The following is a 25,439-nucleotide window of genomic DNA, read 5'->3' on the forward strand; positions in this document are numbered from 1 at the left end:
GAAGGAAGGGGGGGAGAGAGGGAAGACGGACAAAATCTTTACAAAAAGGCGGAGGGTTAAGGAAGAGGGAGAGAGAAGGGGAGAAAGAAATTCTCTACGAAAAGGTGGGGGAGTTTTAAGGAAGGGAGAAGAGACCGAAGAAAAATCTTTACGAAAAAGTGGGGATTGGGGGTTTTAAGGAACAGAGGGGTGAGAGAGAGAGAGGAGGGGGGGAGAAGGAAATCCCACCAAAACAAACTTTGGGAGTTTGGCGGAGTGTATTTTTGTCTGAGTGTATTGTCCGTCCCTCTAGTCCCCCGGGGCCGGGAGAGATGGGCAGGGGAGCCGGGCCGGGTTTGGTTGCGAAGTGATTGCGGTCGGTTGAGTCCCGGGGGTAGGTAGGGAGGTGGGGAGGGAGAGCCCTCGGGGCCGGGAAGCGAACCCCCGGGAGCCGGCGGCTGGTCGCTCGCTCTGGAGCCGGGATCACGATGCGCAGGAAGGGGAGGCCGAGAGGAGAGGAGAGGCTCCCGCTGCCGGCGCTGAGCCACTGACCAGGGGAGGGCCTGGGCGACCTCCTCATACTGTCCCCCTCCTCCCCAAAGCGCTCCCCCTTCCCTCCCGGTGCACCTCCTCCCTCCAGACCCCCAGCTTTTTTGACTCTATTTCCTTTTCACAAACTCTTTTCCCGATCCCTTTCTCCCCGGTGAAGGAGGGGAGGGAGGGAGGGAGGGGGGTCATGGCGATGGCCTCCAGCGACTGGGGAGAATCCCGGGACGAACCCAAACTGTACCCCCACAACGGGGGCGGGGGCGGCGAGGAATCCTCCGAGAGCCCGGCTCCATCCTCCTCACAGACCGGGGGCAGTGAGCCGGAGCTGGGGGACCAGGCGGTCCAGGTGGACTGTGTGGTGTGCGGGGACCGAGCCAGCGGCAAACACTACGGCCAGTTCACCTGCGAGGGATGCAAGAGCTTCTTCAAGAGGAGTATCCGGAGGAACCTCTCCTACACCTGCAGGTCAAACCGGGACTGTCAGATTGACCAGCACCACAGGAACCAGTGCCAGTACTGCCGCCTCCGAAAGTGCTTCAAAGTGGGCATGAAGCGAGAAGGTAAGCGCCCGCTCGTCTCACAGGGAGAGCCACAGGACACCCCGGAGGGGGGTGTGGGCCTGTGGGGAGTGAGCTCTTTGTCAAACTAGGGTCCGACTTCAGTAACCTCATACTAGTATGCCATTATGTCTGCGTGTAAGCAACTGGGTGCATTTAAATGTGTGTTTGACCAGTATTTGTATCTGTGTAAGTTCAGGTGCGTGTGTAACTGTGCATCCGCGTGTGTTTGTGTGTGTGCATCTGTGCGTATGTATAAGTGCGTGTAATTTAGGTGGGTGTGTAATTGTGTGCATCTGTGTATGTATTTGGGAGTGTGTGCATCTGTGTATGTGTTTGTTGTGAGTGTGCATCTGTATGTTTGTGTGAGTGCATGTGTATTTAGTTGTGGGTAATTGTATGCATCTTAGTATTGTAAGCGTGTACATCTGCGTTTGTTGTGAGTGTGTACATCTGTGTGTTTATGTGAATCTGTGTAAATGTTTATGTGTCTATTCATACATTCGAGTGTGTTTATACAAGTGTGTGCTTTTGGGTGCTTGTGTGAGGGCACGTGTCTACATGTGTGAGCACTTGTGTGTGTTGGGGGGGGGGGGGGAGATGGCATTGTTGTAGAGAGAGGAGGGATCCTGGACAATAATCGCCTGTCGTTTGTGTTCCACTGCCAGTCCTGTCTGCTCACCAGGCTTTGGAGACAGTCAGGGAAGAGACAGTCACCTGCAGTTTACCAACCACAAGAAACTCTCTCTCTCTCTCTCTCTCTCTCTCTGTCTCTTCAGGCTGATTTACAGTGAAGAGACCCCATGGTGGAGGAGAAGCTCCCTCTGCTACTGGGACTGGAAAGGGATAAAAGGGGAAATTAGAGTGTGCATGGGGAGGCTGGCTGAAGTATAGATAATATAACAGGGGAGATGGTGCATGAGGAGTCACTCAGAGTACACACATCTCCAACAAGCCAAATTTTGCAGGTGCTGTGGACAAAGTGTCATATAGCAAACATAAAATCAGAAACTGCTGGAAATACTCAACAGGTCAGTTAGCTTCTGTGGAGTGAAACAATTAACATTTAACTCGATAGCCTTTCATCTTAAAATTCAGATGAAAGGTCACCATTGACTCGAAACATGAATTGTTTTTTTTTTCTCCAACAGTTGCTTGATTTGCTGAGTATTTCCAACATTTTGTTTTTATTTTTTTCTTGTTTCTAGGATCTGTAGTATTTTGCATTTCTCACACAGTAAGTGAGCCCTTGTCCCCCTCTCACAGGCTTGACTGAGTCCACAAAGCTCATGCAAACACTTGGTACAAGTGGTAACCTGTCTCTGCAAGACATAGATACATCAGTGGAGATATCAGAGTTGTTGGGGCCTTTACAAAGTGAATTGGTAGCAGAGAGGGAGCAGCTAAGACCAAATCAAACATGGAGTGGACAAATCCTGATTGTTCATAAAGAAGAACTTTCACAATCCATATAATTTAAAGGAGGACTGAAGTTGGATATGTTTAGAGTGCTCGGTAAAATTGTCGAACATAGTTAGTTGCTGTGTCACATCATTTTGACTTTAGCATCACTCTCCTGATTGTTAATATTTCTATCAAATCACTCAATGTCAAAGCTATCTGCCGATTATATATTTATGTATAATGTTTGGATATATTTGATAGGGAAGAAAGGAACATCTTCCAAGATATTAAAGTAAGTGAGTCAATAAATATTGCATGGATAACAGGATATCCATAAATTACATATAATGTAAAACACACAATAGCTTTGATGCAAAGTTACAAACAGTTGCTTGGTTTTAGGTTTGGATTGTGCAGGATTAATTTGGCTGAGCTACTTCTTTCCATCAAACTTGATCATTGGCGTCAGTAAAAATCAAATATTACAGTTTTGGTGCATGCGTGTGTCATTGCATACGTGTTAATGTCCGTGTGGATCTGCGTGTGCCTGTATATCCGTGTGCTTCTTGTAACTGTGTATCTGTGTGTCTGTGGGCAGTGGGTGAAGTAAGTCCCTGCTTCACTGTGAAGACACTCCCCATTAAATGTCACATCAACATTTTTGCTGAGAAGGATTGCCAGTTGGACAAGGAAGTGGAGGGCAATTCTCCAAGAAATAACCTACAAATAAGATCCCAACATTCTATATTGATGTTAGATTAGAGGCTTGTTGTGTATTTTGACCTTTACTGCAAGAGAACTTTTCTTTAATAATTACTTAAATATTATTATCAACAGTATCTTAAAGTTCAGCTCATTGGGTGGAGTAAACAGTTCAGCAGTAATCCACTCCCGGACCTGTGCTCATCTTGTGGTTTGCTTTTGTCCTCAACGAGTTGGGACATGGTTTACTTTTCACAATGTGACACTGTTGGCCCTGCTCTCTTCACACCCTCATTCAGAAATCTCTCAGTCTCTGTCGTCTCTCCCCCCTTTCTCTCTTCAGCATACTCTCCTCTGTATTTTATCTGTATTGACCATCAAAACCTTCCCCTGTCTTGTCCTTCTCATTCCTCTCTTTCCTTATAAATCTAATTTTGTTTCTTTCTTGCCTTTGTCTCTCCTGTTTTTTATTGGGATATCAGCAGTCTTGAGGAAGTGTATTATCAGTCTGAATATTTTACTCATTCCTGTGTCTGTTCTTTGTTTCTGGATTTCTTCCAGATCTACTTCTTAATTTCTCCGACTCTGTCTGCTTCTGTTACATCTTTGCTTCTTCCAGGCTGCATTAGCCCATCATTAGATATTTCACTTTTTCTCCAAGTTCCATTAAAATGTTTTTCTTTCCCTCTGATCATTCCTGCTAATTCAAAGCTACAAAAGGCCCCTCTGATTGAAGTTACTTAAAAAAATGGAAAATTAATTGCCCCTTTCACACAGAAGCTGACTTGTACTGGGCCGCCTTCCATGACATACACTGACACACACTCAACTACATGCACTGCCACGCTCATACTCACACTCAATCACACGCATGAGACACACATACTCAATCACACTCACTGAGAGACACACACTCAATCACGCGCGGAGACACACACACACACACACACTCACACACTGAGACACACACTCACACTCAATCACAAGCATTTACACACAGACATACAATCAGATGCATTGACACACTCACACTCAATTACATGCACTAATGCATACACTCAATCACAAACATTTACACACAGTCACATACTGACACTCCATCACACTCACTACACACACTCAGTTGCACACACTCAATCAGGCACACTGACACACACTCAATCACACTCTCAAAGATGCACTCACCCACATGCACACTCGATCGCACACATACATGCGTGAATTCAATCACTCAGACTTGTACTCAATCATGCATACACAAGCAGATTCATTCACGCAATCAGTCACATAAACACAAATATAGAATCACATACACAGACACGCTCAATGACACAAACATCACACAACAGACACACACATTCTCTCTCAGTCACTCACAAACTGTGTTGTAACACTGGGTGCATTCACGCCTGCAAAGCTTGATTGTCAGTCTTCCCTGGGGCCTTCAGCTCTCACAGGGGTCAATGTGCCATTGACCTCAGAGCAGCCTGTACCCGCCCCTCCACCCACAGTCTCCTGACCAAAATCCAGCCACTAATCTATCGGCCACATGCTTTCTGCAGGAGTGTAAATTACAGAAAAATTCCTAAGTCCATGCTTCACACAGAGTGGTCTGTGTCACAGGATGTGACCCCTTTCTGTTTAAACTTATTTAAGATGTGGGATTTAGGTTGGATATTAAGTCTGTTATACCATTACTTACGATGAGTAAAGGGGAGAGATTGTTCAGCTTGCTCTCGGGAGTTAGCATATTTTAAAGGGGTACGAGTCCAAATGTCATAGGTCACCACATCACTGCTTCCTTTCTTTCTTTATGTCTCTCACTTTCTCTTTTACTTTTATTTCTTTCTCTCCTTTATGTTCTCTCTTTCACTTTCATTCTCTCTCTTACCATTGTATTCTTTTTCTTTCCGCTGCCACAGTTTTTGTTTTAACATTTTAACCTGGTTTTTATTCTTTCTGTTCTCCCTTTTATTGTTGGATTCCTCTCTCAGCTCCCACTTCTCTCACAGGATATAGAAACCTGATACCAACTCACCATTCCAGTCACAGGGCATGAGGCTGCTATTTTGACCTTAAGAGGATTATTATAAATTCTCACATCACTGCTGGAGTTTTATATTACATGGGTTTTATGTACGTGAACTTTGCTCCGACAGAATTAGGAATTACTGACACCTGGAAGGATCAATCTGAAGATTTTTAGGTTCTTCCATTCTGCAATTGCTCCCCCTTCTTTATGAAACTGTTGGGGAACATTGCTGAAAATGTGTTGCTGGAAAAGCGCAGCTGGCCAGGCAGCATTCAAGGAGCAGGAGAATCGACGTTTCGGGCATGAGCCGAAGAAGGGCTCATGCCCGAAACGTCGATTCTCCTGCTCCTTGGATGCTGCCTGACCTGCTGCGCTTTTCCAGCAACACATTTTTCAGCTCTGATCTCCAGCATCTGCAGTCCTCACTGTCTCCTGTTGGGGAACATTCACTCACATTGTACATATTTTTTGGGTGCTTTCTGTATGGTAGCTCGGGGGTTAGCACCACTGCCTCACAGCAGCGGGTGCTCTGATTCAATTCTAACCTCAAGTGACTCTGTGTGGAGTTTGCTCATTCTCCCCATTTCTGCGTGGGTTTCCTCCGGGTGCTCCGGTTTCCTCCCATGGTCCAAAGATGTGCAGGTTAGGGTGGATCGGCCATGTGACCAGGGATGTGTGGGTTAGGTGGATTGGTCATGGGAAATCTGAGGTTGTGGAGATGGTGGATGCGGGTAAGGATGGGATGGTACATTCTCAATGGGCCAAATGGCCACTATCTGTACTGTAGAGATTCTATAATTCTCGGTGAGGCCAATAACTCAGTGTGCTGATGGGCTGTACAAGAAGGGAGCTAAAGTAGAGATATCAACCGAGGAATCAGATGAGTTGTAGCTGCCCAGGGACAGTGCAGCAGAGCTTTACTTTCACTTCAAAAGAGTAGAGAAAGCTTTCGTCTGTATCTAACCCTGTGCTGTCCCTGTCCTGGGAGTGTTTGATGGGGGACAGTGTAGAGTGAGCTTTCCTTTGTATCTAACCCTGTGCTGTCCCTGTCCTGGGAATGTTTGATAGGCACAGTGTAGAGGAAGTTGTACTCTCTATCTAATCATTGCTGGTTGCTGACACAAAGTATAACAATTAGACACTCTTGGCCGGCCTCAATATTTTAAAAAATAAATTAAATATTTGACAATCCGACAGGATTGAAAATAAATCCATAAACTTTTTAACAGAAATTTGAATTCAATTTGTTTTCATTTCCAAACGGAAAGCCTGAGAGTAAAGTAAACTAACACTCTGCCTGTACTGAGGCCATTGGCTTTCAGGTTGGTGTAACCTCTGAAAGGAAATTAAATACTTTTGAAAGCGAATGAAGTTAATTATTAATTTGATCAAAGGTGAAGAGGGGTCAAGCTTTGTTTTACTTTGAAGAACCTTTTAAATTTTTACATAACCTGATTCAGTTGAATGCTTCTTAAAAGAAAGCTGCCTTAAAAACAAAGTTAAATATTCTCTTTGATTAATTGCCACCACTACTTTCCCAAATAAGATGTTCCGTTTGCGAGATTTTGTTCTGGGCAGTTCTTCTTCTGCTTAGCATCATACCCCCTCAGAGGATTGTGGGGTAACTCACTCCATCTCCTGGCTACTCTCTTCCTATTTTCAACTTTTGTACTTTCTCAGCTTTTTAACCTATTTTCCTAATCAACCTGTTCAGAGATGTTATTTCAGACCTTTGGAGCTGATGGGACTTGAACCCAGATCTCTTGGTTCAGGCGTAGTGACACTACCTCTGCACCACACTAGGGCCCAACCTCTTGGTTGTGGGACAGCAGAAGGAAGTGCTTTCTAATCCAAGTCTACCCAAGAAAGGACCATGCATCGAATTGGCCCACAGTCATCAGGGCCATAGAATATAAAGCAGGAGTAGCCATTCAGCCCATCAAGCCTGCTACACCATTCAAGCAGACATCCACCTCAACCACATTTTCTCCACTATCCCCAGATCCTCATTATCACAAAATCTAGAGATCTAGTCATGTGGTGGTAGAGAGCCTGTATATCACTGAAAAAAGACACATTTTGTCAAAGCTTTTTGTTTTGCACTCATCAGAAATTTCACAAGAATACTGATCGATAGGGGAACATTTAGTACTGAGGGCAGAGTGTGTTAATTCGTTGGCAGTTGTTCTGATTGGTAGAATTGTTGCTGTGGTGAATGGAGCAGTTGGACGATGACTGACAGTGAACTGCCAATGTTTATTTCAATTTAAACCAGACAAGTTGGTTCTGATTGGTCAAGACATTTCCCTGCATAATGATCCAGAGAATGGCCATTGCCCATTTTGTTAAATTGAAACAGACACAGGGTGTACGTGTTCTTGCTATCTGCAATGAACAGTGCCCTGTGTTAATATACATAGCTCCCAGTGTACACAAATGCTATGCATTGCAAGTGAGTTGCCAAATGTATTCTTCACACACTCAGGATTATTTAGCAACTGTTGTCAAATCGGCGTCACATCTAATGTTGGACACCCTGTCTTCAGTTTGTTAAGCTAGATACAGTCAGTACCTTAGCTGTTGCAAACAGCTGAAGGTACGTATTATTTGATACAATTCCCCAAACTGCCTACAAACCTGGCATTACACCCACACTGAAATTCATATCCCACATGACTTATTTGTATGATAGGCAAACCATTGGATAGCAGCGTGTGGTTAGTTGTGAACATCACCACTAGTGTTCAAGTAGCAGCATGAAACAGCTAACTTCACCTGTCGCTCTAAGCATCGAGATACCTTACCCTTCCAGGGCACTCTGAGGTAGACTAGGCAGTTTTCAGGGCTTTAGGATCTTTGATGAGTTTACATGATACAGCAAGAGTTGATCGGATTTGGGTAACATCATCCTGCAGTATGTGCCCTATTTCAACGTCAAGTTTGCACAGTGACTGGATATACATCCAAATAGATGGTACTGCCGTGGGTTCCTACTGAGGCTAAGATCTATATCAGTTTCCACAAGAAACGGATCTCCGACGGAGGGATGCCTAATCTATGAGCCTGAACATTTTCCATTGCATAGATAATGCTTTGCTATCTTTTAACGCACAGGCTGCATGTAAGAATATCTTTATGCATCTTAATGAGCTCCATACAACACTCAAATTTGCCTTTTAAAGAGAGCAGTCAAGTGTGCTAAATGAGAAATTGGCCAAGGGTTCTTTACTGCTGTCTCCAACAATCCTTCTTCTACTGCTCAATATACATTTCCACTCTTATACACACAATAAACTTCCAGGAAACTTCATAAGTAAGGCTCATGTACAAACCTGGAGAGAGTGAGGCCTGCAGAGGTTTACGTTGATCCTCCTTCTCGGACGCTGCCTGACCTGCTGTGCTTTTCCAGAGCCTTTTTCAACTCGTGCAAATCTGATGCTGAAGTAGGCAATGTCCAAACCATCCTGTGAGATAATAGTGACCCTGGTCAGTTCATTTCTTGCTGTACATCTTACAAATTCACAAGTATTGAAAGTGCACAGCCTACAACAGAGTGCCCTGGAAGGGTAAGGTATCTCAAACCTTTGAGCAACAGGTAAAACTAGTTGTCTCATGCTGCTGCTGTGTTGGAGCAACAAGAGTGGAGTTTGTCATGAACAGAACATCGCCATTAAACATTTTCTTCCTGTCACACACATGTGGTATATCAGTTTCACTGCTTGTGTGTTGCAGGTTTTGTAGTCTGTACGTCCCAAAGACGAGGAGCTTTCATCAAACAGCAAGCCCTTTTGTCAGTTCGCAATAAGCATGATAGTAGCTGTATCGAACCAGCCTGTGTTTACAAAACTGAAAATACAGTGTCCAACATTAGGTGTCATTCTGAGATTGGACAATATTAGCTAAATAGTCCTGAGTATGCTAAGAATTAAGGTGACAAATAATTTAAGATTGTCAGTCACACTCAAAGCCTGAGGAGAAATACTAGGAAAACACATGAACATGAGTGGAATTAAGAAGTTAGCTCAAAAAGTAAAACAAAAGATCATATGGATTAGTCTCTGAATTGTTTATCAAGTGCTCTGTGGCTATTATGGGTTATTCTGGTCATTAGCAGTTAAATTTTTGATCTTGATTTTATAGGCTGGTTGAAGTTATTTTGTCCTGATTCCATTTTAACTAGTTTGTAGAGCACTCGGCATAAGAGTGTGAGATCTTTGCTTTACCTGCAGTGCATGAGTGCTTTCTGATTGTTATCAGGGTGTGACTTCCACAGCAGCATGCTAGACACATCTGGTCCACCGCAATCTATTAACATTGCCAAAGCTGCCTTATAACCTCTTTATTTTGTGTATAATCCAGGAAGGGGAAACCCTAAAAATGCCTGCATGCGATGTCTGATGAGGGGAGGGAGATGGATAACCAGCAACCTCATTATCTCAAGTCACTGTCTCTCTCACATTTCTGTGACATCGCCAATTTTACATTCCTCAGCACTTGCGACTGAATTTACACCTGCAGACATTTTGGCTCTGTGAAATTTATCTTTTTAAGACATATTTTTGATTAAGGGCTATGTACAGCCCTAGTATTTTAAGATTTTGACCCAATGATGATTTTTCCTGGATGTGCTCCAACGTCTAAAGCCATCTGGAATTGAGAATTTCAAAAGTCTAGCACATTGAGTGAAGAAATTCCTCCTCATCTCCATCTGTGTCAATCTGTGGCATTCTCTGCCCAGTGAAACAGTCGAGGCTTTTTTGTTTTTGGACAAAGATGGATAGATTTTTGAACAATAAAGGAATTAAGGGTTATGGTGAGTGGGCAGGTAACTGGAGCTGAGTCTATGAAAAGATCAGCCATGATCTTATTGAATAGTCAAGCAGGCTCGATGGGCCAGATTGGCCTACTCCTGCTCCTGGTTCTTACATTAATCTTTAGTGGGCTTGCCCCTTTTTCTGAGTGCAGCTTCATCCTAACATTGAGGTTGAGAGCAAATAGTCTGATCAGCAGAGTGTTGGGATTTCCTGTACAGTACAGGAGGGGAAATTGAGGTTAGAGACCTTTGCCTTTCCCAATCCCAACCTCATTAATACCCACTTTATATCCGCAGTCTTGTGTACTGCAGGAAACCTGAGATGGGTTATTGAGGATGGAGATCTGGAGTAATGACTTTTAATTCACATCCCCTCATCGCTGTTCTTGCATTCCCCGGATTCAACCCAAGGTGATGAGAGTCACACTGACGCTTGTTTGTTGATAATAAACTCTCACAAGCCATTCCCAAAATGTGTCTGCTTCTCTAACGCTTCCTCCTCTTTTAAGACACACCTTACAACCTGCCTCACTGACCAAGCTCTTGGTGATTTGGCTGAACATCTCCTTACGTGGCCGAAGGAGGAGAGCGAGGGATGGAGGCTCATACATTTTGGAAGAGCCTTGCAGAGCTTTGCACGAACAAACAGTTGCCTCTTGTCAACCTGGTTCAATCCGACCAGCCCAAGCACAGTCACATTGAAAAAGTTGAGTCAAATTTTGTTTGATAACACTCCCGTGGAGTTTTATTTATTTTAGCAAGGGTGTCACTGACTAGACCTGCCATTTGTTGCCCATCTGTGTTTGCCCTTGAACTGAGTGGCTTGTTCAGCCATTTCAGAGAGCGGTTAAGAGTCAGCTGCATTGCCAAATGTAGAGCAGATGTTTCCCCTTGTGGGCCAATCTGGAATAAGGCATCTCGGTTTTAAAATATGGGTTGGCAGATTTAAAACAGAAATAAGGAGGAACTACTTCTCTCTGTGAAATTCACCCCCCCCACCACCCCACCCCACCCCACCGAGTGCAGTCTACACTTGGACACTGAATAATTTCAAGGAGATCCAGAAAAACATTTTTTTTCCCCTGTCCTCCATCGTGGATTACCCAGAATCCTGAACTAGACAGCACAGGTTTAAGGTGATACGAGAAAGATTTAAAAGGGACCTAAGGGGCAACCTTTTCTTGCACAGGGTGGTACGTGTATGGAATGAGCTGCCAGAGGAAGTGGTGGAGGCTGGTACAATGACAATGCTGAAAAGGCATCTGGATGGGTACATAAATAGGAAGAATTTAGAGGGATATGGGCCGCGTGCTGGCAAATGGGACGAGATGAGTTTTGGATATCCGATTTGAATGGATGAGTTGGACTGAAAGGTCTGTTTCCGTGTTGTCCATCTCTGAGATGGAGAGATTTTTAATTAGTTAAGAGTTAGTGATGTTGAGACTGAAATGAGATCAGCCATGATGTATTAAATGGTGGAGCAGACTCAATGGGGTTAATGACCTCATCCTGCTCCTGGTTCTTATGGAGTTTTGTGTTGGCCAGACCAGTTAAGGATGGCAGATGTCTTTCCCTAAAGGACACTAGTGAACCAGGTGGATTTTCACTACATTCAACAGTGGTTTCATGGTCACCATTAGGTTAGCACTTAATATCAGGTTTTATTGCAGAAGTTATTATTGGACATGTTTATTTCCAGTCAAGAATCTGGCTTGATAAATCATGTTTTTATTTTGAAGAAAGTGATCTGTTGCTGAGACATTGCCTGCATCGTTGTGCATTTTGCTTTAACAATAAAGTGAAGTTTATTACAAAAGGAGTGAAGATAAAAGAGAATAATCCAAACTACCTAATTACAATACAAAGATTTTAAACACAGTAAAACTATAAACCCATTAATTACAAAACATTCTGTTTTAAATCGAAAAGAAACAAACAGCTTTTGTGCAGTACCCTGAACACCGGTCCTGATACAGCACCCAAATACCACGTGTATAATACTCACCCCAGAATCAACGTTCCCTCCTCACTGCACACGTGCGGCTGCTCCAATGTTCCGTGACTGATAACTGGCATGATCCAGAAGTTGTAAGCAATTCAATGCCATGTGCAGGCCTCAGAGGTCTGTACATCCATTAAGAAAATTAGAGGGGTCCCTATCTACTGCCTTGGGAGGTTTGAATCACTTGTGACTTCAACTTCAAAACTAGAACTGGGGATAGCTTTAAACAAAAGACGGTCAATTCAAGAAACACCTGGACACATACATGAATAGGAAGGGAATAAAGGAATAAGGATCCTGTAAGTGAAAACAGTTTTAGTAAGGAAGGGTAAAACATAGGTTTAGAGGGCCGAAGGGCCTGTTTCTGTACTATATTGTTCTTTGTTCTTTTGTTCTTTCTATCACACACCTGACCTTCAGTGTACTGAATTTTCTGTTTTAAGGTTTTAATCCTAACTGTTCTGATAGAAAGATGTACAGCATGGAAACAGACCCTCCGGTCCAACTCATCCATGCCAACCAGATATTCCAACCCAATCTAGTCCCATTTTTCAGCACTTGGCCCATTTCCCTGTAAACCCTTCCTATTCATGTACCCACCCACATTTCTTTTAAATGTTGCAATTGTACCAGCCTCTACCACTTCCTCTGGCAGCTCATTCCATACACACACCACTCTCTATGTGAAAACGTCGACCTTAAATCCCTTTTATATCTTTCCTGTTTCACCCTAAACCTATACCTTCTAGTTCTGGACTCCCCCCACCCCAGGGAAAAGACCTCGTCTACTTACCCTGTCCATGCCCCTCATGATTTTATAAACCTCTATACGGTAACCCCTCAGCCTCTGACGCTCCAGGGAAAACAGCCCCAGCCTATTCAGCCTCTCCCTATAGTTCAAACCCTCTAACCCTGACAACATCCTTGTAAATCTTGTCTGAACTCTTTCAAGTTTCCCAACATCTTCCCAATAGGATGGAGACCAGAATTGCACGCAATATTCCTGGTCTGGGACTAACACACACTCTTCATTCCAAGTGTAGACTAATTCATCATCTCTACCATTCCCTTCCTTCGAGCACTCCTTTATATCCCATCCTGTCTCAGAGTCAAAACTGAACTGAAAAGTTTCTTTTCAGCTAAGAACAGTTCCTTTAAGCTGAGGAAGAAAATATTCCAGACATTCTATGCCGGTCACAAACAATCTAAAATAACCAAAAATCTGAGAGTTCACTCTACAGTCAGGCTTTGAACACAATTTTTAAAAGAAATTGCCGTTGTTACAGAAATATTTAAAAGCTAATTACCAACTTCAGATACAGAGAAAACTCTACTGATTGCTAACTCAAAACCTGAAATCCAAGCTTACAACAAGTACCAAAAATATTATACACATAAATCCCACAGTTTGCATCATGTATCTAAAAAAAAGTTTACCTTTAATTATCCCAGATACAAGCACATGACAAATAAAAGGGACAAAAACATTAGATTTCTCTCTGCAGAATCCACTCTGGAAGATCATGCTAAGTTCTTGACAGAAACAAAAGTATAGAGACAGAATGTTCAGACGGCTATTGGTCTGACACTGTGGCATGCTCAGACATGGCAGTTGTCTCAGAGGTCTTGATAGACACAGCTTGCTCAGGAAACACAGTACTGAGAAGTCTTCCAGCCACACTTTGGGAAGATTGTCAAGTTTCACACTGGATTCACCACAAAGGTGCTTCAGAAATTGGAAAGATGAGCTGTGCAATCTATTCTTCAGTTGCTTCCCCCAACTGAAATAAAATATGTTCTGACTGTCTGTAGCCATCAACCCAGTCATGTGACCTCAAGCAAACTGGTCCAAGCATGAGCTGAAATCACATGGTTTCCATGCCTTGTCTTTCTTTTATTCTGGTTGACCAGGGTATTTTGTCGATCTTTTTATCAACTTAACATCATCTCAGCAGTCAAGGAATGGCATCACGCAACAAACATTGTGATTGTTTCTATAGCAAAGGTAAACACATGTTATGGTCCCAGCTGATGGTAGTACTAGATAAGTCAGATCCCAGGGTGAGGCCTGGTTTGATATGCCATGCAATTACAGAACATATTCACAACAGTCTGTCAATGTACTTTTAACAAAAAAAAATTATTACACATACAAAAAAGCTAAAATTACAAAGTCTTAAATATCATCAGTTTGGAATGATTTCATTAGAAACAGCAAAAATAGAGTTTTGACCATATTCCCAGCAGAGTTCTTTACGGACACTCAGTCCCAGTGAGGTATCCCTCCTAAATTCACCTTGTAATTTCTTACTTCACAAACAATGTCACAAGTGTTTTCCTTTCAGTGCCTTTTGCAAATTCACCAGATGTAATTCTCCCTATCCCTTCCTGAGACACCTAGAGACATGCTAACTCATTAACATATCTCACTGAACTTTAAGGAAAATCATTAAGCTTGCTAAAAGAGATTAAGACTTCTTCCCCTCACTAATGACCTGAATGCTGTCAAAACTCAATTGCCCTTCTGTTGGCTGAGTTACTTTCTTTGGTAGTGCGACTCCCCTCTGGTTCCTGGCCTCTCAGTTTTGGAGATCATTGAGAAAAACCTCCACTAAGCAGACAATTCTGAAATATCTCCCCAGCTGGCTTTTCTCATCGTCCAGTTTAAATCGCATGTTTTCTTGGAAATGCTGTTTGATCTTGCTGTTCAAATGTCAATTCTGACATTTTCAAGAATAAAAAAAATCACAGGACTAAAACCAAAAACTTACTTTCATTTTTAAATACCTTTTTGTTCAAATAATGACCATACAAAGGTATTATTCAGTACTTCACCCCAGTGCACAGACACCCTAAATTTGGCTGCATTATCAGATTTTTTGGAATCATTGACAACAAAGAAGAAAGCTATTTGGTGCATCTACTGTAAGAGTAATTTATCTTGTTCCACTCCTCTGCCTTTCTGTTTAACCTTGTAGACTTCTCTCTCTCTTCAGATACTGGTCCAATTCCCTTTTCAATTTGCTTTCAGCTTCCAGCTCGTTGCTGTATGACAGTGATGTTGCTTTTGCTTCTTCTGAGAATGTAAAAAAATTGATGCCCTTGGCTTCTCGTTCCTTCCACTGACAGAAATTATTGCTCTCTACTTGGTCTGTGCGGATCCCTCCTGATTCCGAATGCCTGTGTCCAGTCTCCTCTGAACTTTCTCGAACAAAAGCAGCCCGTGCTTCTCCAGTCTGTCCTCACAACTGAAGTTCCTCTCAGCCGGATCCATTCCCTTTCGTACACCATTCCTAAAGTTAGATGCCCACAATTGGATGCAATATTGCCATATGGCACGAGATTGCTGGTGATTGGTGATATATTTCCAAGGCAGGCTGGTGTGTGGTTTGGAAGGGAACGAAGGGCTCATGCCTGAAATGTCGATTTTCCTGCACCTTGGTTGCTGCCTGACCTGCTGTGCTTTTTCATCACCACTCTAACCTTGACTCTAACCTCCAGCATCTGCAGTAGCCACTTTTGCCTTGGAAGGGAATTTGCAGAGGGTGGTGTTCCTATGTATCTGCTGTCCTGGTCCTTCCAGGTGATACAGGGCACAGGTTTGCAAGGTGATATTGAAGAAGCATTGGTGAACTTTGGCAGTGCATCTTGAAGATGGCACACACTGCTGCAACTGTGCATTGGTAATGAATGCAGTGAATACTGATGGTATTGAATGAAGTGTCAGTTGAATGGGCTATTTAGTGTTGTTGGAAGTGTACCCATCCGGGCAAGTGGGGAGTAATCCACAACACTCCTGACTTGTGCCTTGTAGATGGTGGAAAGGCTTTGGGAGTTGGGTGGTGGGTAACTGTACTATCAGGACAATATGAAAGAACTTGCATTTCTTTATCACCTTTTAAAGCTCGAGGAATAGGAGAGAACTGAACTCACTGTTGTAGGAAATCTGGAAGTCAATTTGTACACAGCAAGCTCCCAAAAGCTCTGATACAACAACATTCAGATGAACTAACTTTTTGTGATATTGGCTGAGCAGTAACCATTGGTCAGACCACAGTCATCACAATATTTACACAGCTATTTCTGTGTTTCTCTCTGGCCATTGGTCACTTCTCCATCACTTGATTCTAATTGATTTCTTGTGTTTTGTGTCCATTAGCAGTCCAACGAGGCAGGATTCCACCAGCGCAGGCCAGCCCCGGGGAGCTCTCGCTGTCTGGGGGAGACCACCTGAATGGAGGCAATATCTCGGGACTTATCTCCCTGCTGCTGAGAGCAGAGCCGTACCCCACATCTCGCTTCAGTACCCAGTGCAGCCAGTACAACCTCATGAGCATTGACAACATCTGTGAGCTGGCAGCCAGGCTGCTGTTCAGCGCCGTGGAGTGGGCCAGGAACGTCCCGTTCTTCCATGAGCTACAGATCTCCGACCAGGTGGCACTGCTGCGGCTGAGCTGGAGTGAGCTGTTTGTGCTGAATGCCGCCCAGTCGTCCCTTCCTCTTCACATGGCTCCCCTCCTGGCAGCCGCTGGCCTCCACTCCACGCAGATGTCTGCGGATCGAGTGGTTAGCTTCATGGACCAGATCCGAATCTTCCAGGACCAGGTGGAAAAGCTCAAGGTTTTGCAGGTCGACTCTGCCGAGTACAGTTGCCTGAAGGCCATTGCCCTGTACACGCCAGGTTAGTTTCAATCTGAGGGACTGCTGTGCTGTTGTGACACTCCAGATTCTGTGTGAGCCACTTAGAGATGGTTAAAAACCACACAACACCAGGTTACAGTCCAATCACCTGATGGAGAAGCGGCGCTCCGAAAGCTAGTGTCCTTCCAAATAAACCTGTTGGACTATAATCTGGTGTTGTGATTTTTATCTTTGTACACCCCAGTACAACACCGGCTCATCCACATCATCCCTTAGATATCGTGAGAGTTCACAATCCTTCATGACAGGATTGACTTTTAATGTGGAGACATGTAAGCAATAAGAAACTGGCTTCAATAATTGCCATTAAATACTGCATTTTTCATCTTATTCATTCCTGGGCGGTGGACATCATTAACAAGACCAAACCTGTATTAGCAATTCTTAACTGGCCTTGAGAAGGTGTTGGTGAGTCACCTGCTTAAATACAATTGAACGGACTGCGGGACCATTTCCAAGAAAAACTCACATTGCTGAGGGTCTGGAGGGTAAACAGGGAAAGGACAGCACATTTTATTCTGTAACTGACCTACAACAGTCCACAAGTTCCACGTTTGTTGTTACTGACACTAGCTTTATTTAGATTAGATTAGATTACTTACAGTGTGGAAACAGGCCCTTCGAGTCACCTGCTTAAATACAATTGAACAGACTGCGGGACCATTTCCAAGAAAAACTCACATTGCTGAGGGTCTGGAGGGTAAACAGGGAAAGGACAGCACATTTTATTCTGTAACTGAGGGTAAACGGGGAAAAGACAGCACATTTTATTCTGTAACTGGGGGTAAACGGGGAAAGGACAGCACATTTTATTCTGTAACTGAGGGTAAACGGGGAAAGGACAGCACATTCTATTCTGTAACTGACCTACAGCAGTCCACAAGTTCCACGTTTGTTGTTACTGACACTAGCTTTATTAATTCACTGAGTTTGACTTCCTCAGCTGCTGTGCTCAAATCTGAACTCGGTACCAGTTTCAAACAAAAGCAAAACGCAGCAGATGTAATAAAACAAAGGACATGCTGGATATGCTGGTGATCTGAAACAAACAGAAACAGTAATTGCTAGAGAAACTCAACAGATCTGGCAGCATCTATGGAGGGAGAAAAAGAGTTAATATCTCAAGTCCTGAGACCCTTCTTCAGAACTGTGAGTAGCAAGGAGGAGTGGTATTGATGCTGGTGATGGGGGACAGAAGGTTGGTAATGGAGTGAGTGGACAGCTGGAGGTGGAGCCCAGATAGGGAGAGAAGGGAAGGCAGACAGAATACTGCAGGTGCTGGAAATGTGAAATCTGAAGAAATGTTAACTCTGTTTCTCTCTCCACAGATGCTGCCAGACCTGTTGAGTTTCTCCAACTCTTTCTGCTTATTTTTTTTTTACACCAGGTGGTTTCAGCTCCCTGAATTGTTGGTCCAGGAACATAGTCCCCGTTATTTCATCTCTTTCAGTGAGTTCGCGACTCGGAGCCCAACAACAGTGTCCTCATTTATTGAGTTTCAGTTGATAAGTCCACCACTCCATCTGTAGAGAGGAACTCTCAGCAGGAAGGTGCAATTACTGATTGTGTCCCTCCACAAGTGCATAAGGACAAGGTGATAGCCTAGAGGTATTATCATTGGACTGTTAATCCAGAGGTGCAGGTAATGTTCTGGGGACCCAAGTCTGAATCCTGCCATGGTAGAATTTCAATTCAGTTTTTAAAAATCTGGAATGAAGAGTCTGATGATGACCATGAATCCATTGCCAATTGTCGGAAAAACCCATCTGGTTCACTCATGTCTTGAACTGAATTGAATTTATTGTCACGTGTACCGAGGCAGAGTGAAAAGCTTTGAGTTACAAGCAATACAGGCAGATAACAGAGCATAGATAGCATAGATAAGCAAATAATGGGTAAATAATGACAAAAACAAAAGCACAGGTATAGGCAAATGCTAAGAGTTTGAGTCCATTCAGTATTCTAACAACAGTAAGGTAGAAACTGTTTCGAAATCGGCTGGTGTGTGTGTTCAGGCTTCTGGTGTGTGTGTGTACCTTCTCCCCGATGGTAGAGGTTGTAGAAAAGCATTGCCAGGGTGGGATGGATCTTTGAGAATGGTGGTGGCCTTTCCTGGACAGTGGGCCTGGTAGATGGATTCTATAGATGGGAGGTTGGCCTTTGTGACTGTCTGGGCTGAGTTCACCACTTTATGTAACAGTCTCCGATCTTGAATGGTACAGTTGGCATACCAGGTAGTGATACATCCAGAGAGAATGCTCTCGATGGTGCACCTATAAAAGTTGGCAAGAGTATTCGCCATCATGTCAAATGTCCTCAGCTGCCTGAGGAAGAAGAGACGTTGTTGGGCTTTTGTAACCAGTGTGTCCACACAAGAAAGCTTGTTGTGGATGACCACTCCCAGGAGCTTGACACTCTCCACTCGTTCCACCTCTGCACTGTTAATGTCGGGGGGCATGAGTAACATCCTGCCGACAATCAACAATGAGTTACTTGGTTTTGCAAGTATTGAGAGCTAGTTTGTTCTCAGTCCACCATTTTTTCAGGTCTTGCATCTCCCGTCTGTAGTCTGTTTCATCGCCATCTGAGTTTTGACAGACTATGGTGGTGTCATCAGCGAACTTATAATTAGCATTAGTCTGGTATTTGACGATGCAGTCATGGGTATACAGTGAGTATATTAGGGGGTTGAGTACACACCCCTGGGGCGGGGGGACTCCAGTGTTGAGTATGAAATATTGTCCCCAACCTTCACTGATTGTGGCCTGTGGGTCAGGAAACTGAGGATCCAGTTGCAGAGAGTGGGGCTTAGTCCGAGATCACTAGGTTTAGTAATCAGTCTCGAGGGGATAATAGTGTTGAAGACGGAACTGTAGTCAATGAGTAGGGTTCTTACGTAGCCGTTCTTGGTGTCAAGATGTTCTAAGGAGGAGTGAAGGGCAAGTGATATGCCATCTGATGTGGATCTCTTGGTCCAATAGGCAAGTTGGAGTGGGTCAAGAGTAGTGGGGAGGCTGAAGTTGATTAATGCCATGACCAGCTTTTCAAAGCACTTCATGACCACTGAGGTTAGGGCCACTGGGTAGTAGTCATTGAGACATGCTGCATGCACAGGGATGATGTTGGCCTCTTGAAACAGGCCGGGACAGCGGCCTGCTGCAGGGAGAGGTTGAAGATGTCCGAGAAGACCTCTGCCAGTTGATCTACACATGCCCTGAGTGCACGGCCTGGTACTCCGTCTGGTCCCATCGCTTTCCTTGAATTCACATGAAGGAAAACTGATCTGACCTCTGATGCAGTGACTGCTGGGATCAGTTCGTCAGGACTTGTCAGAATAGGTGTTACCTCTCCGCCGAAATTCTGCTCAAAGCGAGCATTGAAGGAATTGAGATGATCTGGGAGAGAGGAAACTGCCATCCTTACCTGGTCTGGCCTACATGTAACACCAGACCCACAGCAATGTGGTTGACCCTTAACTACCCTCTGGGCAATTAGGATTGGGCAATAAATGCTGGCCTCGCCCTGATTCCATGCATGAATTCTTAAAAGATTTGTACTGAGGGCCCAGGGGTGGAGGTTAATGGGCCCTGGCTGGTTCTGAACCTCTTTAGCACAGACCAGCCTTACCGAGGTTGTTCAGCCCTCAACATCTTTTGCTCCATACAGGGCACTGAGCTTCAAGGTGAGCAATTGAACAGATCATCGTGAGGTGCAACACAGACCGTTTCCACCCAGCTTGTATGTTTTGGTCAGTCAGCAGAGGTGCAGGACACTGCGTATGGCTCTGACAGAGGAAGGAGAGGTATTAGAATCCTTAAAGACAGCAGCAAAGCGGTGATATTGTGAGGTTCCCCTGATCCAGATGTAACTGTATAGTGTCACTACCAGGTTGGCACTGTGCAGCATGGTGCAATTTGAATTCATTCCAGTGGATCACCAATCTTTCGGCCTCTGTAATACAACTGCTAATCCTCATATGATTCTGATTCATTTATGGACTCACTACGTGGTCAGGCCAACAAGTCACTCCAGTCTTGGGAATGGCCTGGAGGCAGAACCCAGCACTTAAAGCCTGACCCCCTAACCAATCAAATCCTAATCCGAACCATGGCTGAGGGAACATCCCAAAGAAAAAGGCATCAAGACATTCAGGAAAATTGCTTTATAATTTCCACTGAATAGTTCTGTTTATTTGTTATCCAACTATGGGGAAGAAATACCAACAGTCAGGAAATGACTGGAAGTTCTACTCACTCCCTAATTGGCTGTCATCATAAAGATAGATATACAGGTTGACCAATAGCAGGGCAGTGGGACTGAGGTCATGTGATGAAACCTCCAGCCAGGAGTTGGGGCCCTGGGGGAGGGGGGGGTGAGGCCGGGAGTCCGAGTCCATGCTAAGCAACCCTTTTCTAGCTTTGGTTGATTCTTCGCAGCACTGGGGAATGTCTGAGTGAACCAGTTCTGATGTAAAGCCAATTGAAAAAATGATTGTCAGCTGTGAGCAGCTGGGAATGTCGGCTGTGTCAACATCACACCCATCCTGAGAATAAATGATCACCTCGTGACCCACCAATACATATGTCACAACTTTCTTCAAAAGCAAAGTCTGTGATCATTTTTAAGGCAATGATGGATACATTCTTAATAAACAAGGAGTGAACAGTTATCGGGATAGGCCAGAATGTGGAGTAATCAGATCAGTTATGATCATGTTGAATGGTACAGTGGGCCCGGGGGCTAAGTGGCCTGATTCCTATGCCTGTATGGAGGGGGGAGGGAGTTGGTTAGCTGAGTCAATTGGATGGCTGGTTTGTGATGCAGAGTGGGCCAGCAAAGATTCAAATCCTGCACCTTGAGGTCACCATGAAGGACCCTCCTTCTCAACCTCTCCTCTTGCCTGAGGTGCGGTGACCCTCGGGTTAAATCACCACCAGGCATCTGTTTGTAATGAAAGAGCAGCCCAATGGTCTGGTAAAATTGTGGCAACTTTTCCGGGTGGCGATTGAGCCAGCTCATTGTTCCAGAATTTACTGAATTCAAGTTTCACCATCTGCTCAGATGGGATTTGAACCCATTTTCCCAGAACATTGGCCAGGAGTCTTGGAATGCCAATGGTCACCATTACACCACTGCCATCCTTAAATGACAAAAGGTTTTATGGTGCAAGGCCCAAATGGAATGGTAATGAGACAAGGAAAGGAACATGCTATGTTTTTGTTGTAAGTTGTGGCCCCAAACACTGGGAGCTTGTAGCTTGTTTTAAAATTTGTTCACATGATGAGGGTGTTGCTGGCTAGGTCAGCATTTATTGCCCAGAGGGCAGTTAAGAGTCAACCACATTGTTGTGGGTCTGGAGTCACATGTAGGCCAGACCAAGTACAGATGGCAGATTTATTTCCCTAAAGGACATTAGTGAACCAGATGGGTTTTTTCAACAACGATTATCAGATTCCAGTTTGTTTATTTCCTCATAAACTGAATTCAAATCCCACCATGGTGGGAATTGAACCTGGGCCCCCAAGGCATTGCTGAGTGTCTGGATTAATAGTCTAGTGATAATACCACTGGTATTGCTTCCCTATTGGGTAGGGAGTTGCCACTAATCTCTCTTCTTCTATATTAAATACAACCAATTAAAAGTAAATCAAGATTGATAGCCCCTGACAAATGTCAAAATGGCAATGGGAATTGAGAATAAGATGTGGTTTTGAGAGGGGATGATGGCTCCCCATCCATTGTGGAAGGCCAAACACCGCATGCGCTGTCTCCAACAACATTCAGGGGCAGATTGCACTCAGTACCACGGATTGGAGATGAGCAGTTATCAGGACCTATCTATGACCACCTTGGCCAGGCCTTTGTGGAAACTCAGGATGCCCATCTTCACCCCTGTGCTGGGTTCCCAAAGATCAGGCGCATGGGACTGAAGCGTCTTCATTGGTGGTACCTGGCAGACGAGGATGATTCTCTCCCACTCAGGATGAGTCCGTAGGTGGCTGTACAGACTGATATGGCTGCTGCAGGCTCTGTTACACTGGGAGCAGAAGGTGGTCATGGGAAGGGGGTGGGTGGGAGTTGGTGTGGCAGCGTGTTCCTTTCGCTGTTTTGCCCGACTTCAAGTCTCGAGGTTCTCAACACCTTCCTGGATGCTCCTCCTGCACATCTTGGGCCAGTGATTCCCAGCTGTCTCTGGAAGTGCTGCATTTCACCAATGAGTGCTTGAGGGTATCACTGAAGTTTAATCAATCTTTCAAAAGTGGTCCCTTTCTTATAACAAAAGTCTAATCAGGGGCTGTAAAATAATCACAAATAAACATGGAAAACAGTCTCCTGCAACCCACAAAATCACCTGTGACCTGGCACAAAGTGGAAGGATGTAAGTGAAACATGGAACCTAAAGGCTGAATCTAACTGTGTCATCATCCCAGTCAATGACAAAGCCATTGCTTAACCTTCAGTAGCAGCTTTAACATTAACCCTTTCAGCACCATTACATTTATCAACAGTGTCTGGAGAAGGTGTGAATGGCACATCTGTCATCCAAAAGCACAGGCAATGTGGTGTCTCAGTGGTTAGCACCGCTGCCTCTCAGTGCCAGGGACCTGGGTAAAATTCCAACCTCAGGCAGCTACCTATGTTGGGTTTGCACATTCTCCCCAGGTCTGTGTGGGTTTCCTCCCACAGTCCGCAAGTGTGCAGGTTAGGTGGATTAGCCATGATAAATTGCCCGTAATGTCTAGGGCTGTGCAGGCTAGGTGGGTTAGCTATGGGAAAATGCAGGGGTACGGTTGGGTCTGGTGGAATGTCCTTCAGAGGGCCAGAGTGTACTCAACAGGCTGCTTCTGCACTGTGGGGATTCTATGAAATTGAAAGCACAAAGAGAGGAATTTGTGAAATGCTTACCTACCCTCCACCCTATCACGGACTCCACTGTTTGTTCATTTTGTGATGTAGAAAACTGTTTTTGAACTCAAACATGTCTCTTTCTCCTCTTTTCTCTGCCAGACGCCTCTGGTCTCTCCGAACCTGCACACATTGAGAGCTTGCAGGAGAAGGTTCAGGAGTCACTGGCTGAGTATGTACGATGTCAGTACCCTCCGCAGCCCCAGCGCTTTGGTAAGCTGCTCTTACGACTCCCGGCATTACGGGCAGTGCCGGCCTCCCTCATTGGACAACTCTTCTTTATGAGGCTGGTGGGCAAGACACCCATCGAGACCCTAATCAGAGACATGCTCCTGTCTGGAGGTTCCTTCAACTGGCCTTACATGCCAACTCAATGACGAGCCTGATTCCTAACGGGTTCCAACTAGACTGTTACTGGGCACTGCCAAGTATGCCATCTAGCATACGTGAGATTAAACTGGATCAATTGACTTCAGGCACTAACTAGATCCTGGGATGCAGTATTTAAATGAGTACTTTGCTTTTTTTTGTTTGCGAAAAGACATTACGCCAAAATGTGATAATGTTTCATGGAATAGCCGCTGTTCCTGGATGATGCGATGTTACAGGCAGAGATGCTTGTGAATTGTATGCCCCCTCCCCCGTCCGCCACACACCCACACCAACCCCAGGTTGGGATGAGGGAAATATTCAGCCTGATGACTGTCCTCTGGCTTCAGGAGAAGGTATCCAGGCCCAATTGAGTGTAGGATTGACCCCAGCGCTGTCTACCCAATTTACCGTCTTCCTTCACTCATGAGGATTGGCTGAGTGGACAGAGGTCCCTGGAGGCTCCTGATCCAAAATGAGAGAACCCACTGGGAAGGTAGAGGCATCAGATTTCATGCAGCGATTTGATTTAACAAATGGGCAAGCCTCACCTTCAGTGGAATCACATAATTAAGAAGTTTTGGCTGCATGATAAAGAAGTGGGCAGTGTTTGGTTGTGCACATGTTTGGTGACGTTTGAGAGCAGTGTTGGAAGGGGACTAGATTACTCAGTCTTTAATTCATAACGCAGTCCAAGGTGGAGAATGTCACATTGTCACACCCCTCCTCATTGTCCCAACATGCTCTGCCCCTGCCAACCTTGAGGAGCACTTCACAATTCCCACGTACGGGAGGTTTTCACACCCAGACATTAGAAGAAGGAAACAAAGGATTGAGATTGCAGCATTGTTTAAAAAGCAATTGGAGAAGTATTTCAAAATGAAAGCGATGCTAAGGAAAAAGCAATGAAATAGAATCACATTAAGACCCCATACTAGCCAATTGAGGTGGGAAGGATGCCTATTTTTCCTGTGCTGTAATATTTCAGAATTCTGGTCAAATTGCTTGCATCTCCTATAGCTCACATCCTCCTGGAGCTCCTTTCAGAGTCACCTTTCAAAATCTAGTCCTGATATTGAACAATAGCATCATATTCATTGTGAGTGTATCCTTTAACTGTACCTTCTAGTTTGTGTGACATAGCCTCCTGATTTAATTGACTGTCTTGTTGCAATAAAATATTTTGAATCTTTTGACTTGCCCAATTCTATTTGTCAGGGCCAGGAGAGCGAGAAAGAGAATGGATTTTTATGTGTGTGCAGCTAACAGCTGTCAGCAGAAACAGTTCCTGACATCTGGGAGAGGTGGTAACATAATGGGGTAATCAAGCAGCCCAGACAGATACTCCAGGGACACAGGTTAAAATCCCACTGTGGTACCTGGTGGTATTTAAATTAAATTAATAAGTCTGGAATTAAAAGTTAA

The 25,439-nt window shown here is 44.4% G+C and overlaps 1 protein-coding gene across 3 annotated transcripts; it reads left to right on the plus strand.

Annotated features, from left to right (window-relative positions):
- The first annotated feature begins 190 nt into the window (after positions 1 to 190).
- On the plus strand, positions 191 to 25,207 carry LOC122565444 (COUP transcription factor 1-like). Of its 3 annotated transcripts, none has more exons than XM_043721432.1 (4): positions 191 to 1,088; positions 16,198 to 16,719; positions 18,127 to 18,188; positions 23,748 to 25,207. In XM_043721432.1, exons 1-4 carry the CDS (start codon positions 716 to 718, stop codon positions 23,928 to 23,930), a joined length of 1,140 nt encoding a protein of 379 aa, XP_043577367.1. In that variant the 5' UTR covers positions 191 to 715; the 3' UTR covers positions 23,931 to 25,207. The 3 variants fall into 3 exon arrangements, with proteins under 3 accessions (XP_043577367.1, XP_043577368.1, XP_043577365.1); XM_043721433.1 differs by having other exon boundaries at positions 18,068 to 18,188; positions 23,748 to 23,876; XM_043721430.1 differs by lacking the exon at positions 18,127 to 18,188 and having other exon boundaries at positions 192 to 1,088.
- Positions 25,208 to 25,439: the final 232 nt, after the last annotated feature.

This window comes from Chiloscyllium plagiosum, chromosome 31, assembly GCF_004010195.1.
Source record: "Chiloscyllium plagiosum isolate BGI_BamShark_2017 chromosome 31, ASM401019v2, whole genome shotgun sequence".
Classification (NCBI taxonomy): Eukaryota; Metazoa; Chordata; class Chondrichthyes; order Orectolobiformes; family Hemiscylliidae; genus Chiloscyllium; species Chiloscyllium plagiosum.